This window comes from Aquarana catesbeiana, linkage group LG06 (genome assembly GCF_042186555.1).
Source record: "Aquarana catesbeiana isolate 2022-GZ linkage group LG06, ASM4218655v1, whole genome shotgun sequence".
NCBI lineage: Eukaryota > Metazoa > Chordata > Amphibia > Anura > Ranidae > Aquarana > Aquarana catesbeiana.
The window spans coordinates 343,025,752-343,042,262 of record NC_133329.1 but is presented as its reverse complement, the minus strand read 5'-3'; the positions used below and the strand labels follow the sequence as shown (position 1 = coordinate 343,042,262).

General features: G+C 42.2%; 1 protein-coding gene across 2 annotated transcripts in view; it reads right to left on the bottom strand.

Moving 5' to 3' along the window:
• Positions 1-16,511, bottom strand: part of FASTKD1 (FAST kinase domains 1) — an 82,173-nt gene that overhangs the window by 49,361 nt on the left and 16,301 nt on the right. For both annotated transcript variants that reach the window (XM_073633962.1, XM_073633963.1), the window contains exons 5-7: positions 14,473-14,868; positions 9,140-9,250; positions 3,572-3,703 (exon numbers count right to left, since the gene is read on the bottom strand). In XM_073633962.1, coding sequence (XP_073490063.1) covers positions 3,572-3,703; positions 9,140-9,250; positions 14,473-14,868 — 639 coding nt within the window. The remainder of the gene's footprint in view (positions 1-3,571; positions 3,704-9,139; positions 9,251-14,472; positions 14,869-16,511) is intronic.

The following is a 16,511-nucleotide window of genomic DNA, read 5'->3' as shown; positions in this document are numbered from 1 at the left end:
TTGTTTAGCTTCTCTTACTTTTTCTTGTGTTCCTGTGTATCATATTGCCTCTTTAACGGTTGGGGTTTCCCATCAGTAGCCCTGACCTTCCTTTGGGGTAAATGTCCAATCTAATAAGTGAGTTACTTCCCTTTTTATATTATATTTCTATTATTTGGGTGGGGAGGATGGGGTAAGCACCTATATCCTACTTTAATTGCATTGTCATTGGTAAAGATTATACTTTGCTGGTCACTGTTTTGTTCTTTTTGTTATATGTCTGTCTATCATAGTGTGGACACTGTTCTGTCCTTTTTTAGTTATTTGTCTTTTTTTTTTTTGCTGATTTTGTATGGTTACTGTTTCATGTAAATGTTGAAACTTCAACTAACTGCTGAGAAAAAAAAAAGGTGAACTTATCCTTTAAGCTGATAACAGTGCTGGAGGAAAAGTGAACCTTTGGAGTTAATAGCTGGTCGAACCTCCTTTGGCAGCAATAACTTCATGCAAGCCTTTCGGTAGCTCTGGATCAGACCTACACAACGTTCAAGAGGAATTTTTGACCTTTCCTCTTTGCAAAACTGCTTCAGAGCTCTGACACATTTGTAGGATGTCTGGTGTGAGTTAATTCCACAGGTGATGAAATGAGCCCTAAAATTATAATCAGCCCTGTCAAATCTAATAACACTGGTGTTAATGGTACATTGGCCACATAAGTGCTGTAAATAATGATCCCAAAAACTTGTGCTGATTATTGCCTTCGGCAGATAGAAGTACTGTTGCAAAACAGAAAAAGTAAATATACTTACAGCTCTGATTGCAGGTTGCCATTTTAGGATCTCATCTACTTGAGGGCCTGTTCACACAGCAGTTGCACTAAAACGCAGTTGCTGATGTGAAGTGGGATGGCAGAGGTGTCAAACATCAGTCCCAGTGCATCACACAGGTTACTTTAAAAATGTTACTGGAATGTAACAAAGTGACTGGCTGCAGCAAAGTGAAAGATGGTGGATTGTGGTGTCCGTTTATGAAGCAGTGAAATCTATTCACTGCTTCATTCTCCGGCATTCACAGTGAAGATCTTTCTCCTCTGTGTGCCAGTTTATGAAGCGGTGTAGATCGCTTCACCTTCTGAGGAGTGAAGCGATCTACAAACGCTTCCAAAAGTGGAGAACGGCCCCTGATACTGGAATCTCGTGAGACTTTACGAGATTACAGCACCCGAAATTCACCGAAACACCAAGATGTCAGTTTATTAAGCAGTGATAAATTATCACCGCTCAATACACGGACAGACGGTGTGGATTAATGTTAATAAAATAATGAGTCCCCCTACATTATATACACATGTATATACACACACATTATATGTATATATATGTATACACATAAATATGACAGGGGGACATGGTTACAGTGTTGGGGGGTCTGAACGAGGCATAAGGAAGTTAAAAATCTTCCTCTTTCCCCCTCAGATCCCCCCAGATTTCCTCTTCACTCCCCGATTCACCACTTCTGAGCTGGTGAACCTGGGAGTGTGAATTCTGACTCAGATCGCCAGTGAAGCGGTGAGATCACCGCTTCATAAACTGGCCGTTACTGTGTCATTCATGAGGATTATCCATGTGTAGAGATAATCTGCGGGAGAACAAGTTCAAACATGTTCTCCCCAATTATCACTGTTTCATAAACTGTTTATGGACTGTGATCAGCGGCGATCCTTGGGATCACCGCTGATCACTGCTTCATAAACGGACACCTGTGTCCCACTGCGCTGCACTGAGAAAAAGTACTGCCTGTCACACTTTTTCAGGTGTGGTGGGAACTAGCCTGATAGGAAAAAATACATTTTGGTTTGTCTTGTGGTGGGACTGCGCCTGGTGTGAATGGGCCCTGATTCTGTACAGCTTGTCAGAGCAGTAATGCTACACACAGGTGTGTTACCAATTGTTTTCTTGGCGACTACAGTCCCAACTGCCTTGAGATCATTGACAAGATTCTCCCGTATAGTTCTGGGCTGATTCCTCACCGTCCTCGTGATCACTGAAACGCCACATGAGAGCTTGCATGGAGACCCAGACTGAGGGAGACTGACAGTTATTTTGTTTCTTCCATTTGCGAATAACCACATCAGCTGTTGTCACCCTCTCACCAAGCTGCTTGGCGATGGTCTTGTAGCCCGTTCCAGCCTTGTGTAGTTCTACAATCTTGTCCCCGACATCCTTGGACAGCTCTTTGGTCTTGGCCATGGTGGAGAGTTTGGAATCTGATTGATTACTTCTGTATACAGGTGTCTTTTATACGTGTAACAAGCTGAGATTAGGAGCACTGCCTTTAAAAGAGTGCTCCTAATCTCAGCTCATTACCTGTATAGAAGCCACCTGGGAGCCAGAAATATTGCCGATTGATAGGGGATCAAATACATATTTCACTCATTAAAATGCAAATCAATTTATAACTTTTTTTGAAATGTGTTTTTCTGGATATTTTTGTGGTTATTCTGTCGCTCACACTGTAGTAGTTCATTGAAAACTACAAGCCGACAGTAGTTTTCCTTTCACAGAGGACTCTTGACTGAGTGATGCGGCTGGGTGGGCGGAGCAATTTTTTTTAATTGTGGCACCAGACATGGGAAGAAGATTCCTGGCCTGCTGTCACAGTAGGGATCAGGAGGAGGGGGCAAACATATCCTTTCTCTGCATTAAAATAAAAAGTGAAAGGTGTCCAACGGTCCGTCACTGATGCCGGTAACTTCTTCTGAGTCCCAGTCTTCAGGCCTCCTCCTCATTGGCCAGTCGGGGATGATGTCACTCCTGCGTATGCGCAGGAGCTAGTCACCCTGCACTGAAAGCAGAGTTGCGCATGCACAGCTCAGTTTACAGCACCATAGAAGACACCATAAAAGACAGCGAGCAGGTAGATAGGGGCATTTTATTGCAGAAGAGAGAATGCATATCTCTTAAAAGCCTGCCTGCTCACTGTTTCTAACAATTAAACTTTAGTTCCATTTAAGGGTAAAAAGCAATGCACCACCTGTTCTGCCCAATGGCCCTCCCCCGCCACAGTCCCTAAACACTCACCGGACTCCTCTCAAGCTCCCCTCACTTCCTGATTCACAGGAGACACTGAGGCAGCATGAGCCATAGGCTTTTGCTGCTGTCAGTCAAATATGGAGCAGGGGCAGGGCTTACTGTCACTATGCTCGTTGGAGATGGAAGAATTGAACAGTGCCACCGGGAGACTGTAAGAAGAGGAGGCAAGGGACCCTTCTGTGTAGTAATATTGCACAGAGCAGGCAAGTATTACCTCTTTTTATTTTATCCAAATAAATAAAAAACAGCCTTTAGTATCATTTTAAGTGCATTCAAACTGAAGAGAAAATATATATTTTCATTTGATTTTGTCCCATTCTTACAACAGCTGGTTGAATGTACATACGGATTTTGTTTGATTTAAAGCTACGATTTGTTATTTTTATAGGAATAAACTCCCATACACTTCTGCAGTAAAAATCAATGTAGAAGTTAGTGTTCTAAACATGGACTAGAAAGAGCATTTATTAGCACATTTACAGAAGAATAAATATTCTTGCCTTTTTAAACTCATTTGAAGTTCTGTATGTAGACCGTCATCCTTTAAGCCCAGTAATACCACAGCCTCTACGATGCTGCATAGCTGTCTCAATGAGTAAACCATCAAATGCTTCTGTACCTGTGAACAGATTCTAATACAAAATTTTAAAAAAAAATTAATCATATTTCCTACCGCACTAAAACCAGTGAGCCACACACACATACATATACACATATATATATACACATATACATACAGCCCTCAAAAATTCCACTCGCCTGTTCGCATTTTGCGAGTGGAATTTAGCGGAGGGCGAGTGAGGAGCAGGGACGGACCAGGCTGACAGTTTCCTGGCAGAAGCGGTGCGGCCGTCAGAGCGGCCCGGAGGGCAGGGGTTCCCTGCCCCCAAGGCCACTCTGATGTCCTGTAAAAAAAGACTGCACCGCTTCTGCCAGAAGCGATCAGCCAGGAAATGGTCAGAAGGATCCTGCATTCGGAGGACACCGAGTGGGGATCTCCAGCTGAGACGCGGCTTGTATATGAATAGCCAGGCGATGTCAAACAAAGTCCCGCCTCCGGACTGGCATTGGGTCAAGTATGCTATTCGATTTCAGGAGGCGGGACTTCGTTTGACAGCGCGGCTTATCTTATCCATATACAAGCCGCATCTCAGCGGGAGATCCCGCTCTGTGTCATCCAGCCGCCCGATCCTCACGATTCCTCCCTGGTGCACTGCTGGGTACGGATGACTGATGAGGCTGCACTTTTGGGCAATGAGAGGCTGCATGATATGCTGCATTGGTGGGCCCTGATAGGCTGTACTAATGGGAATGGTATGCTGCACCGATAGGCTGCACTGATGGGCAATAACACGCTGCACTGATAAGGCTACACTGATGGGCGCTGATATGCTTTATGTTAATGTTGTTAAAGTTGTTGTTAATATTTGTGGAACTTAATTCTGCATAAAACATTTAACAGTGTAATTTCATGAGATAATTTACGAGGGCATGTTAAGGGGCAGACTTAGGGGCAGGGCAGGGTAGAGTTTGGGTGGGGCAACTGGTGGCGAGTAACTCTTAAGGCCTGGCTAGTGGCTCAGGAGTTGAGATTTTGAGCCCTGAATATATATATCTCACACACACACATACATTTACGCACACTGTATAGGAACATATGGCCATATAGTTATGCAGGTAAACAACTTTCTCCTGTTATGGCTTTGCAATTAAAACTTAACCACTTAAAGACCAAGCCTCTTTTTTAGAATTGTTGTGTACAAGTTAAAAACAGTTTTTTAACATTTTTAAAGTTATTCTTCAGTACGAAAACAGGCAGAGGCGGAAATATATTACACCCAAACTGTGAGTATTATTTTGGGATTAGCAAAGTGTCTCAATGACCTAAAAAAAAAAAAAAAAAAAAAAAAAAAGGATTGGTCGCCGGACTCCCACTTTAAGTATGGATAAAACATGGGCATTACCGGCCACCTTCCACCAATAAGGGGTACATAGTCAAATGACACATTTCCTTTTTAACATACAATCAACCAATCACTGTCATTGACTCTAAGCAAACCCATCATGTCACATTATTATGTCAGATTTAAATGCAGACATCTCATGACACATACATAACCTCCCATGTCTGGTTTCGTTTTCAACACAAGACCCATTTATACAACAAATATTTTTGCGTAAATCAGCAACAATGATAACTTAAAGGCACAGTTCGTGTATTAGATTACAAAACACAAGGGGGCTTTTTCATGACCCTTTCAGGGGATACCTGATGTACACCTACCAGGAAGGTTTACTACACTCCATTGTACTCTGGGTATAGTTTATCTGTTTGACTGCAATGTTTTACTTTGTTAGAAACTGCTGTTTTATAAATAATGAATTTGAAAAAAAAAAAAAAAATCAACATACAACAATAAGGATAGCTGATGAGCAGATCACAAGTTAAAGATCACTAATATTGATAATGTAACTTAAGGATTTTTCTTGTAATTTTTTTTTTCTATAAATGTTAAAGTGATATTAAAGTGTCATACTTATCTGCTCTGTGCAGTGGTTTTGCACAGAGCAGCCCGGATCCTCCTCTTCTCAGGTCCCACGCTGGCACTCCTGGCCCCTCCCTCATGTCGGGTGCCCCCACAGTAAGCGGCTTGGTCAGGGGGCACCCAAGCAGGTGCGTGCCCGAGCCACGGCTCTGTGTCCATTCACACACGGAGCTGTGGCTCGGCCCTGCCCCCTCCATCTCCTGATTGGCTCACTGGCTGTGACTGACAGCAGCAGGTGCCAATGGCTCCCACTCCTGCCAAAAGCAAATTAGGAGTGCAAGTCTCTCGTGTACATCGCTGGGTCAAGAAGGGGCTCAGGTAAATATTAGGGGGAGGCTGCTGCACACAGGTTTTTTACCTTCATGCAAAGAATGCATAAAGGTAAAAAACCTTGTGCCTTTACAACCACTTTAACCACTTACCACAAACCGCCGTCATTGTAAGTCGGTACTTTGACATAGCTGCCATAACCCCGGTATTTTCTGAAATGGCAGGCGGTCCTCTTTAAGATAAAAGTGGTCTCCACGGCAGCTTCACCGCAAGGTTACTTTTAATCGGCAGCGGGAAAGGTGCCCTCCCTCATCCCGCTGCGTTACGGTCATCTCTGACGCTTACCGGACCCGCCGGTAGCGGTGGAGAGGATTTCATTCTTTCCCCCTCAAAGGCTGTGAGTCGAGTGAGGGAATGATGGACCCCACACGACTCAATGATGTTGGATGACAGAAGCGATGTCAAACGTCACTTCCGCCCAATGGCCTTAAAGGGGAAATTTTTAAAAAATTTTTTACAATTAAAAAAAAAGTGTAAATGTGAGGTCCGAGGTCTTTTTGACCCCAGATCTCACACTTTTCAATTACAAGGGATGTTTACATTCCTTGTAATAGGAATAAAAGTGATTAAAAAAAAAAAAATGTTGACAGGGACAGTGCAAGTAAAAAAAAATTAAAAGTGCCCCGTCCTGCCTGGCTCATGCGCAGAAGCGAACGCATATGTAAGTTGCGCCTGCATATGTAAACTGTGTTCAAACCACACATGTGAGGTATCCTTGCGATCGTTACAGCGAGAGCAATTATTCTCCTCTTTAAATCAAAACTGGTAACCTGTAAAAATTGTTAAACGTCGCCTTTGGAAATTTTTAAGGGTCAAAGTTTGTTGCAATTCCATGAGCGGGTGGGCTAATTTTACTGTTTTCTTATTTTTTTTATTAAAAAAAGTGTATTTTTTCCAAAACAATTGCGTTTGTATGACCGCTGTGAAAATACAGTGTGACAAAGTATTGCAACAACCGCCATTTTATTCTCTAGGGTGTTCGAAAAAAATATATACAGTGGGGACGTCGAGTATTCAGACCCCCTTAAATTTTTCACTCTTTCTTATATTGCAGCCATTTGCTAAAATCATTTAAGTTCATTGTTTTTTCCTCATTAATGTACACACAGCACCCCATATTGACAGAAAAACACAGAATTGTTGACATTTTTGCAGATTTATTAAAAAAGAAAAACTGAAATATCACATGGTTCTAAGTATTAAGACCTCTTGCTCAGTATTTAGTAGAAGCACCCATTTGAGCTAATACAGCCATGAGTCTTTTTGGGAAAGATGCAACAAGTTTTTCACACCTCTGCCATTCCTCCTTGCAGATCCTCTCCAGTTCTGTCAGGCTGGATGGTAAACGTTGGTGGACAGCCATTTTTTAGGTCTTTCCAGAGATGCTCAATTGGGTATAAGTCAGGGCTCTGGCTGGGCCATTCAAGAACAGTCACAAAGTTGTTGTGAAGCCACTCCTTTGTTATTTTAGCTGTGTGCTTAGGGTCATTGTCTTATTGGAAAGTAAACCTTCGGCCAAGTCTGAGGTCCTGAGCACTCTGGAGAAGGTTTTCGTCCAGGATATCCCTGTACTTGGCCGCATTCATCTTTCTCTCGACTGCAACCAGTCGTCCTGTCCCTGCAGCTGAAAAACACCCCCACAGCATGATGCTGCCACCACCATGCTTCACTGTTGGGACTGTATTGAACAGGTGATGAGCAGTGCCTGGTTTTCTCCACACATACCGCTTAGAATTAAGGCCAAAAAGTTCTATCTTGGTCTCATCAGACCAAAGAATCTTATTTCTCACCATCTTGGAGTCCTTCAGGTGTTTTTTTAGCAAACTCCATGTAGGCTTTCATGTGTCTTGCACTGAGGAGAGGCTTCCGTCGGGCCACTCTGCCATAAAGCCCCGACTGGTGGAGGGCTGCAGTGATGGTTGACTTTTTACAACTTTCTCCCATCTCCCGACTGCATCTCTGGAGCTCAGCCACAGTGATCTTTGGGTTCTTTTTACCTCTCTCACCAAGGCTCTTCTCCCCCGATAGCTCAGTTTGGCCGGACGGCCAGCTCTAGGAAGGGTTCTGGTCATCCCAAACAACTTCCATTTAAGGATTATGGAGGCCACTGTGCTCTTAGGAACCTTAAGTGCAGCAGAAATTTTTTTGTAACCTTGGCCAGATCTGTGCCTTGCCAAAATTCTGTCTCTGAGCTCTTCAGGCAGTTCCTTTGACCTCATGATTCTCATTTGCTCTGACATGCCCTGTGAGCTGTAAGGTCTTATATAGACAGGTGTGTGGCTTTCCTAATCAAGTCCAATCAGTATAATCAAACACAGCTGGACTCAAATGAAGGTGTAGAACCATCTCAAGGATGATCAGAAGAAATGGACAGCACCTGAGTTAAACATATGAGCATCACAGCAAAGGGTCTGAATACTTAGGACCATCTGATATTTCAGTTTTTCTTTTTTAATAAATCTGGAAAAATGTCAACAATTCTGTGTTTTTCTGTCAATATGCTTTGCTGTGTGTATATTAATGAGGAAAAAAAAATGAACTTAAATGATTTTAGCAAATGGCTGCAAACAAGGAGTGAAAAATTTAAGGAGGTCTGAATACTTTCCGTCCCCACTGTATAATGTTTGAGGGTTCTAAGTAATTTTCTAGCAAAAAAAAATGTTTTTTAACCTGTAATCAACAAGTTTGAAAAATAGGCCTGGTCCTTAAGTGGTTAAAGAGCAACATAAACTAGTGCGATATTTGAAATTAATTCTGAAGGCGCTCATCGGATATTTTGGTTCTAATTTTGCCCTTCATGTGCTTTATCGTTGAAAATAGTTGCTCACAAATAGAGGTGCTGCTGAAAACTGAGAACACGAATAAGGTATGAGTGTGAAGAATGGGACAGAGACACTGTCCAATTTTTCTTCGGCAGCATGCGTGCTAAATTTTAAGCCTTTTTACGAAAAAAAAAAAACAAAACAAAAAAAATCGAGATCATTTTCAAGTAAGTTTACGATATTGTGTTGGGCAGCATTCATAGCCATTTTGGGCTGCAGGTTTCACACCTGCAGGTTCCACACTCCTGAATTCTATCCAATTCCAATATGAAAAAGTTTACATTTTTGAAGTTTACAGATGTGAAACTGTAATTGTAACGTAAACATTAAACGAAAAAGAGAAAAATAGTTTGAATACAGAAAAAATTACTTTTGGATGAGCTCAGTGTTTGTACACTCTGTGTCTGCCATTGTCTTCAGAACATTGTGCAGATTATTGGGAGACATCTTATCTGCAAAGTATGAGAGCTTCTTTTCAAGCCTGTAAATGATAAATAATGGTAAAAAAATAAAATAAATGTATTAAGTGTAAGGCTTTAAGAATTTTTTTTTTTTTTTAACTGGATTTTTAACTTGTAAAAGCTTTTTCTTGGAGTACATCACAGGACACAGTATCTTCATCTCCATTACAATAGGGTTATGCTACCACCTTCAAATGATTGGACACTGGCAAAAAAAAAAAAAAAAAAAAAAAAGACAATGACGACGACTACAACAGGAAATACCCTTGGTCGCCTGCATGGCATATCCCCTACCTGTTAGGCAGAGCTTTCGTTTTTGTAGAAAACAATAAACCACAAGGCAGATGGGTGGGTTCCCTGTGATGTGTTTCAAGACGAGGATTTTACAGGTAAATTAAAAATCCTGTTTTCTTTATCATATATATCTCAGGAAACAGGGCATCTTCATCTCCATTACAGTAGAGATGTCCCAAAGCACTAAATACGAGGGGGAGGGCAACATGAATAAGCCAAAAGACTCTAAAAACAATTAAACCCAGAACGGGTTAGAAAACGCATGCTGCAGCCTGCAAAACTCGCCCACCAAAGGTGGAGGCCTCAGCACCTGGAACATCCAAGTGGTAAATCTTTGCAAAAGTATGCACCAAAGACCATCGAGAATTGGCTGCGTGACCCTTCCTTGGGACTCCAGAAAGCACAAAGAGGGAAACAGACTTACAAATTGCACTGATAGACATCAGGTAAGACCTGATAGCACATACCACATCTTAAGCAATTAGGAGCCCCCCCCCCCCCCCCAGAGTCTGACGCATAGGACAAAAAAGGAAGGCAACACAATGTCCTGGTTGAGATGGATCAAACCACCTTCAGTAAAAAAGGACAGCCGAGTCCAAAAAAAACACCTTGTCACAATGAAACACCATAAACTGCTGCTTACAGGAAAAGCAGCCAATTCTGAAACTCTGCAACTCAAAGCAATGGCAACCAGAAAATAAAAAAAATAAACTTTCTGATGCAGAAGGACTAAATGCAATATCCCAGATGGGATCAAACAGAGAATTCCGCAATACAGAAAGCACAAAGTTCCAGTGGAGGCATAACCTGTAGGAGGATGCACGTGACACCTTGGACAAAGGCCAGTCCAGATTAAATCCAAACTGGAAAAAAGCCTTGATGCAACTAAATCCCCTAGCCTCACACAGCACAGCAAAAATTCAAGTTACGTGTACAAGCGACATCTTTTCCATGAGAGACTTTCAGGACAGCCCCTTGGGAGATATCAGCTCCCCTTTATCCCTGGAAAAACAGCACCCGCTTCTTAAAAGAATATATACTCCAATCCTCCCCCTAAGAATAAACAAAACAAAAGGTGATAGGTAGTTGCTGCTAGACTGAAAAACTTCTGGAAATTACATTACCATTTCCATCTAGGGTGGGACAAGAGCCTGCAGAACCTTTCAACCGAAAGCTTGGTCCCCAGCCAAACAGAAATTTCAGTCTATAATGCTTGACAAATGTAGAGAAACTTTGACCACCTCAGAAACCACGCCACCAGATTGAGTTTGTACACTTAAGGATGGTATACTGGATACTGAGTAAAAAAAATTCACTATCTCTGGAAGCCCCCATGGAGGTTCAACTGAATGTTCGTGCAAAATGGAAAACCTAACCTTCCTGGCCCAATAAGGAGCTATCAAAATCAGAGAGGTCCTTTCCTCAATACTAGAATAAGAGAGAACGGGGAAAAGTGTAGTAAAGCAGGAACGCCCAGGTCTGAGCCAACATGTCCACTCCCAGTGCTCTATCTTGCCTCCCCAGAAGAAAAAAAGGCTGGCACCTTTGTATTTTCCTGTCTATCCTTGAGTAACTCAAGAATCTGCTGATTTTAAACCCACTTGGCTTAACTCAACTGGTGTCTGCTGAGATAATCCACAAACTGCCCCTTCAGATGAACTGCTGACAGGAATGCCAGGTCCTTCTCCAACCACCCAAGAATATCCTCTGCCAGGAGCCAAAAGGTCCAGGTCCTGGTGCCCTCTTATTGGTTGAGGTAGGTTACAACTGGTGTATTGTCTAACAGGACCTGCACATGCTGATCTATCAGTTCGGAATGGAAAGACTTGAGTGCTAGGCCTATCTCTTCAGCTCCCTCCAGTTTGATTACCTCACTAACTGATCAGGTGTCTTTTTTTCCAGCAATTCTCTACATGTGCCCCCCAGCCCCAAGCACGTGCCCTGAGACGACGTCCGCCTAGTGATGTGTTGACTTCACCGTGCTTTTCTCTTGTTTGCACGGGCGTGTTTGTACCATTTGCCGGCCGGCCTAAACATATTTTATGGAACTCTTTTATAGTCTGTATATACAGACTTTTTTACCAATAAAAAACCATTGGTTTTGCCTATGGCGATATTTTTTGTTTCTTTTTTACGGGTCCAAATTTACCCATTGATGTCAATCTTGTGGCTGCTTCTTTGAGTGCTGGTGTCCACTAAACCTGCAGGAAGGCTCGGCTTGATCAGCCATCGGAGGTGTCGGGAGGATTTAAAGGCCCTGGCTGGGTATTAGGCACAAGATTTTCTAGCTTCTATAGCTGGTAAGCCTCCAATCTATATGGTGGTGGATTCACAAATGTTCTTTGTTCATCGAAAATTTCTCACAGGGTGTCCTCACATCCCCCATTTCCTGTTCAGAAGTTCTATGGAAAATAATTTTTTTTACACTTGATATTTTATTTCTAATTTTAGTTTTTAATTTCACATGTTAATGCCATTTATTCACGCGTTCAATTGGTCACTTGTGTTCGTTCAATAAGCCATTTTTGTGTGTTACTTCACTGGACTATATGTAATAATCGTTAGCCTTTTTTTCATAACTAGCGCAGCTTTTTTACTTTTCTTATCTGTTTTGGTGTGTATTTCACTTTTAAGTTGCAGCTTTTTTCTGAATTTAGGCATACTAGCGCAGTTTTTTCTTTGAACATACTTGCATCCATTGTCACACACTTTGTGACCAAAAATGTCTATTACCTGCCCTCTGATTGGAAGCCTTCCGCCACCACTAAAGAGCCCTTTTGACATTGTCAAAGTACCAAGTTCCACAGTGCGTTCACAGAGACAGGATCAACAAAGCAGGACTTCCTGTCTTTTTTTTACCAGTATCTAATCACTGGCAGGATAACCTTACCATAATGGGGATGACGATATCCTGTGTCCTGGGATGTACAATAAAGAAATTACAATACTTTTGTTAATGCCGATAATAGAATTCTACTTAAACCTAGTGTAAAACCATATGTAAGTATATGTTCTAACAATCGGGACCCGGAAATTCCGATTCTGGGTCACCTAATCGCTGTGATAGCCTATGATTGGCTATCACAATGTTTTCTCTCCCTGTGAATGGAAGAGAGAGATGCATTGCATCTCGCTCTGTCCTTGCAGAGAGAGAAAAAAAAAAAAAAGAAATAATAATAATAATAATTTTAAAAAAATACGTAGCTCAAGGTCAGTGCCAGGGTTAGTGTTTGGGTCAAGGTCAGAGTAAAAGGTCAAGGGAAGGGTCAGAATTTTTTAGACAGGATTTTTTATTTTTTTTACTTTTTAAAATGTTTTTAAATATAACAGCCGCTGGCAATAATCACATGTACAATACAGCAGGCCGGTGATACAACTTGGGTACATTCAGCCTGCCCATACAAAGTTCGAATCTCGGGCAGTTCAGCAGGAACTGGCCAAGCTTCGAACCATCAAAGGCCAGCTTAAAGCGGGGTTCCACCCAAATTTTGAAATCTCTTCCTTGCCTAGATGCTGACGTGCCGTTTAAAAAAATTTAAATCGCCGTAATTACCTTTTATTTTTCTATTCTTCTTTGCACTTCCTGGTTCTCCTCCCATGGGAGTAGGCGTGTTTCTAGCCTCTCCCAAACTCCTGGGAGCTAGTCTCAGGCTTCCCAGGATGCCACTGAGCATGTGCGGGAACGAGCGGTGAATGCTGGGAGCACAGCATTCACCACATCCAGGAAATAAATGCTTGTGGGCTTCAAATGCCCACAATGAAGATGGAAACCGCCTGCAGTGAATAATATAAGTTATTCTTTCCGACGATAATGTGAGTATGTAATGCTGAGAAGAAAAGTTTGTGAATGAACTAAAAAAAAAAAAAAAACGATAGATAGGTGGACCCCCGCTTTAAAAAGGGAACAAATAAGAGAAGAAGTTCATTATCAGGGTTTACATATACTTTAAACCTAAAGTGACAAAGCTAAGAACTGCCATAGATGGAGTGAATTTCTTTCCTGTAACCACAGGTTGCAGGAAGGAAATTTGCTCAATTCCCCCATCAAAACAGTCAATGTTGACAGGGAAATCCTTCCTGCTTTCCCCACATAGTTCGAATCTTGGCCAGTTCAGCAGGGACAGCCTATGGTCAGTTTAAGAACAGCTGTAGCGTACGCTTTCAGACACCTACTGTTGCCTAAACTTTCAACTCAGACTTCCCAATTTACATAAAAGATAGGCTTACCCCTGCCCCCAACTGTGACTCTCCCCAGGACTCCTAATCAGCAACTCAAACTGGTCATACACTAATTAAAGCAGCTAAAGCTGGGTACACAGGGATCAAAAGTCGGTCCCACAGTGACCGTCCAGACTTTAAATCTGTGTGTAGTCCTCACAGTTTGACATAACCTATAGTTATGCCTAGTACACATGGGCTGAATGTCGGGAGATATCGGCCAGTTCAATAAAAACTGTCCAACATTTGGCCTGTCTGCATGTCAGCCGATCTGACAGAAGCTGGCCGTTTGGCCAGGTTCTGTTTGTTAGAGCATGATGGAAAACCAGCAGCTTACCGGCTCCCGATCAGTGCTCTGAGCAGAGTGTTCTGGTGGTGGTGGTGGTGGTGGTGGGGGGGCCCTGTTAGAACAAAACAGCTCAGCCTGCTGGGTTGAATGAAAAAAAACCTATTAGTGTGTAACAGGCTTTAGATTGGTTTCTGTCAAAAGGCCCTCAATCGATCAGTGGTCTTCAGCCAATGGCTGCAGTGCTGATCAGTGTATTCTGACAGAGGAGATCCCACTGTCAGAATACAATAGCATAGCGGGGGAGATTCCTGCATCCACATAAGCAAGATTTGTTTTTCACGTTCAAACCGCTGGTTGAACGAAAAAAAGAAAACTACATGTACCCAGGGTAATAGTTTATGGTCAGCTTTAGGCATTGCCTGTTATTGTTAGGTCACCTACCTTTCTCTTATCTTCAAAGAAACAATGGGTCCTAGGGCAACAAAGAGATCAGCAAAATTGCCTGGATGATCACAGAGCTTTACCTCCTCCATCAGTCTAGCCTTCGCTGTAACAATGAACTCACAGTTGGTGAATTGCAGGGATTGATACAGTCTCATAATGTTGCATATGGTCTGTGAGTCTATGGCACTAGCATTCTTCTGGAAAAATCGATCACATTTCTTCATCAAGTATAAATTAGATTTGTCCTTACTGAGAACTTCCATAAGTTGGATAGGACTCTCTAAATGAGAAGCATCCAGTTTCTCCAAGCTAGACTCTGCCTTTCTAAGCAGCCGCTCATGAAGACGGGGTGAGCTTACAGCATACAAGTTGCAAACAAAACTGGAGAGCGTCCTATGGAATAAAGGAAAAAAATAAAAGGATATAGCAGTATTGATGCAACTACATTGTAACATACATAAAGGATGCACACTTTATATAGAATCTGTCACAGCTAACTGCATTAATATAAGTTTACAACTATATACTGTAGTTAGGCAGAGCAGGACATAAGCAAAAAAAGAAGGGAAGAAGGCAATGTCTGCAATAAGGTGGAAGGCTGATACCACCTTAGGGAGAAAGAAGGGTTTTGGACTAAGACCACGTTATCCTTGTGAAGAATTGGGAAGAGAGAGGGCCACTAATTCTGAAATATGTCTGAAAGATATGGTAGCCACCCAGAAGGCCACTTTTCAGGAGAGATCACCCAAGGAAGCACAGAAACACAGGGTGCAGTAATAGGGTCTGATCTGTGAGACCAAAAAAAAGGGGGGGGGGGGGGGGGGGATTGAAGGGAAAAGAGAACCTCAACCTCAACTTCTCCTCAATACCTGTCCAGTATTCTCCCAGGGAAGGAATTGGCCCTAAATTGGCCTTACCCTTTTAGAAATTAAACCGGTTTCACCATCCCAATCAGATATCCCAGACAATGTATATTTATCGGAGACCTCCGTATTGGGTTGTCCTCTGAGTTTAAACAAAATTCTATATAAACAAATTCGTGACAGTCACAAAGCAACTCTTCTATGAGAACAAACCGGTGATAAAGGTATTGATCTTTAATAAAGTCTATCCAAATATAAATATAAACTAACAAATACAACAGGTTACAAAAAGAATATATCCCTCTTCCCAATTCATGTTAAAAAGACCTAAAGTCTAAAGAGGACATAGGTGGCCACCATTTCCACACACTACCTCACATTCCTCTCACTCTCACATACACATACATTGACCGATCTCAATCGATCACAAGATCGACAGAGATGATGAATATAAGGATCAACTGACCAGATGGAATGTCTATAAGTATGGCTCATATAATCTTGTAATGATAGGAGCAATTGATCAATGGTAGTTGAATGATCCGATGAAGTTCATACAGTATGCAGGTGTGGTGATACAGTTCCTTTTTGTGTCCGTAGCCTAACTGGTGACAGTAGCAACTTCAATGCTAAGTGAATATTCAAACTGATATAAATTTCTCAGTAGTATAACAACAGCATAGCAGGTGTAGTGTATCACTTAGACTGTACATAAAAGATGAAACTGACTTTACCAGCATCCGGACCGGTACAGCATTCAGCAATTTCGTGTCAGATAGTGATGGGGAGCCCGCAATACCTGGCATCCAAACCGGATCATAACGATCTATGATGTGCCATCACAAGCGCAGCAGGCGCTGTGGGAACGGACCCCCCCGCTGGCGGCAGGGCAGCTTCCTTCGTTCCTGCTTCGATCAGCTGTTTAAGCAAATGTACGTCCTTGTTAGTGTTTACCCGGAGAGCACCCGCTATGAAGTCTGCTAGAGTCAAGCTCTGACGTTGGCTGACAGACCAATGGATAGTAAAGAGATTGAAGGGGTAATTTGAGTGGATTGGTGGGTGGCCGGTCCAAAGTCCTCCTCACATATACCAGATTCTCCTGCTGCTGATCTGTGAGACACCATAAAAAAAAGTGGGGTTTTATTGTTTTTTTTTTTTTTTTTTTAACAAACT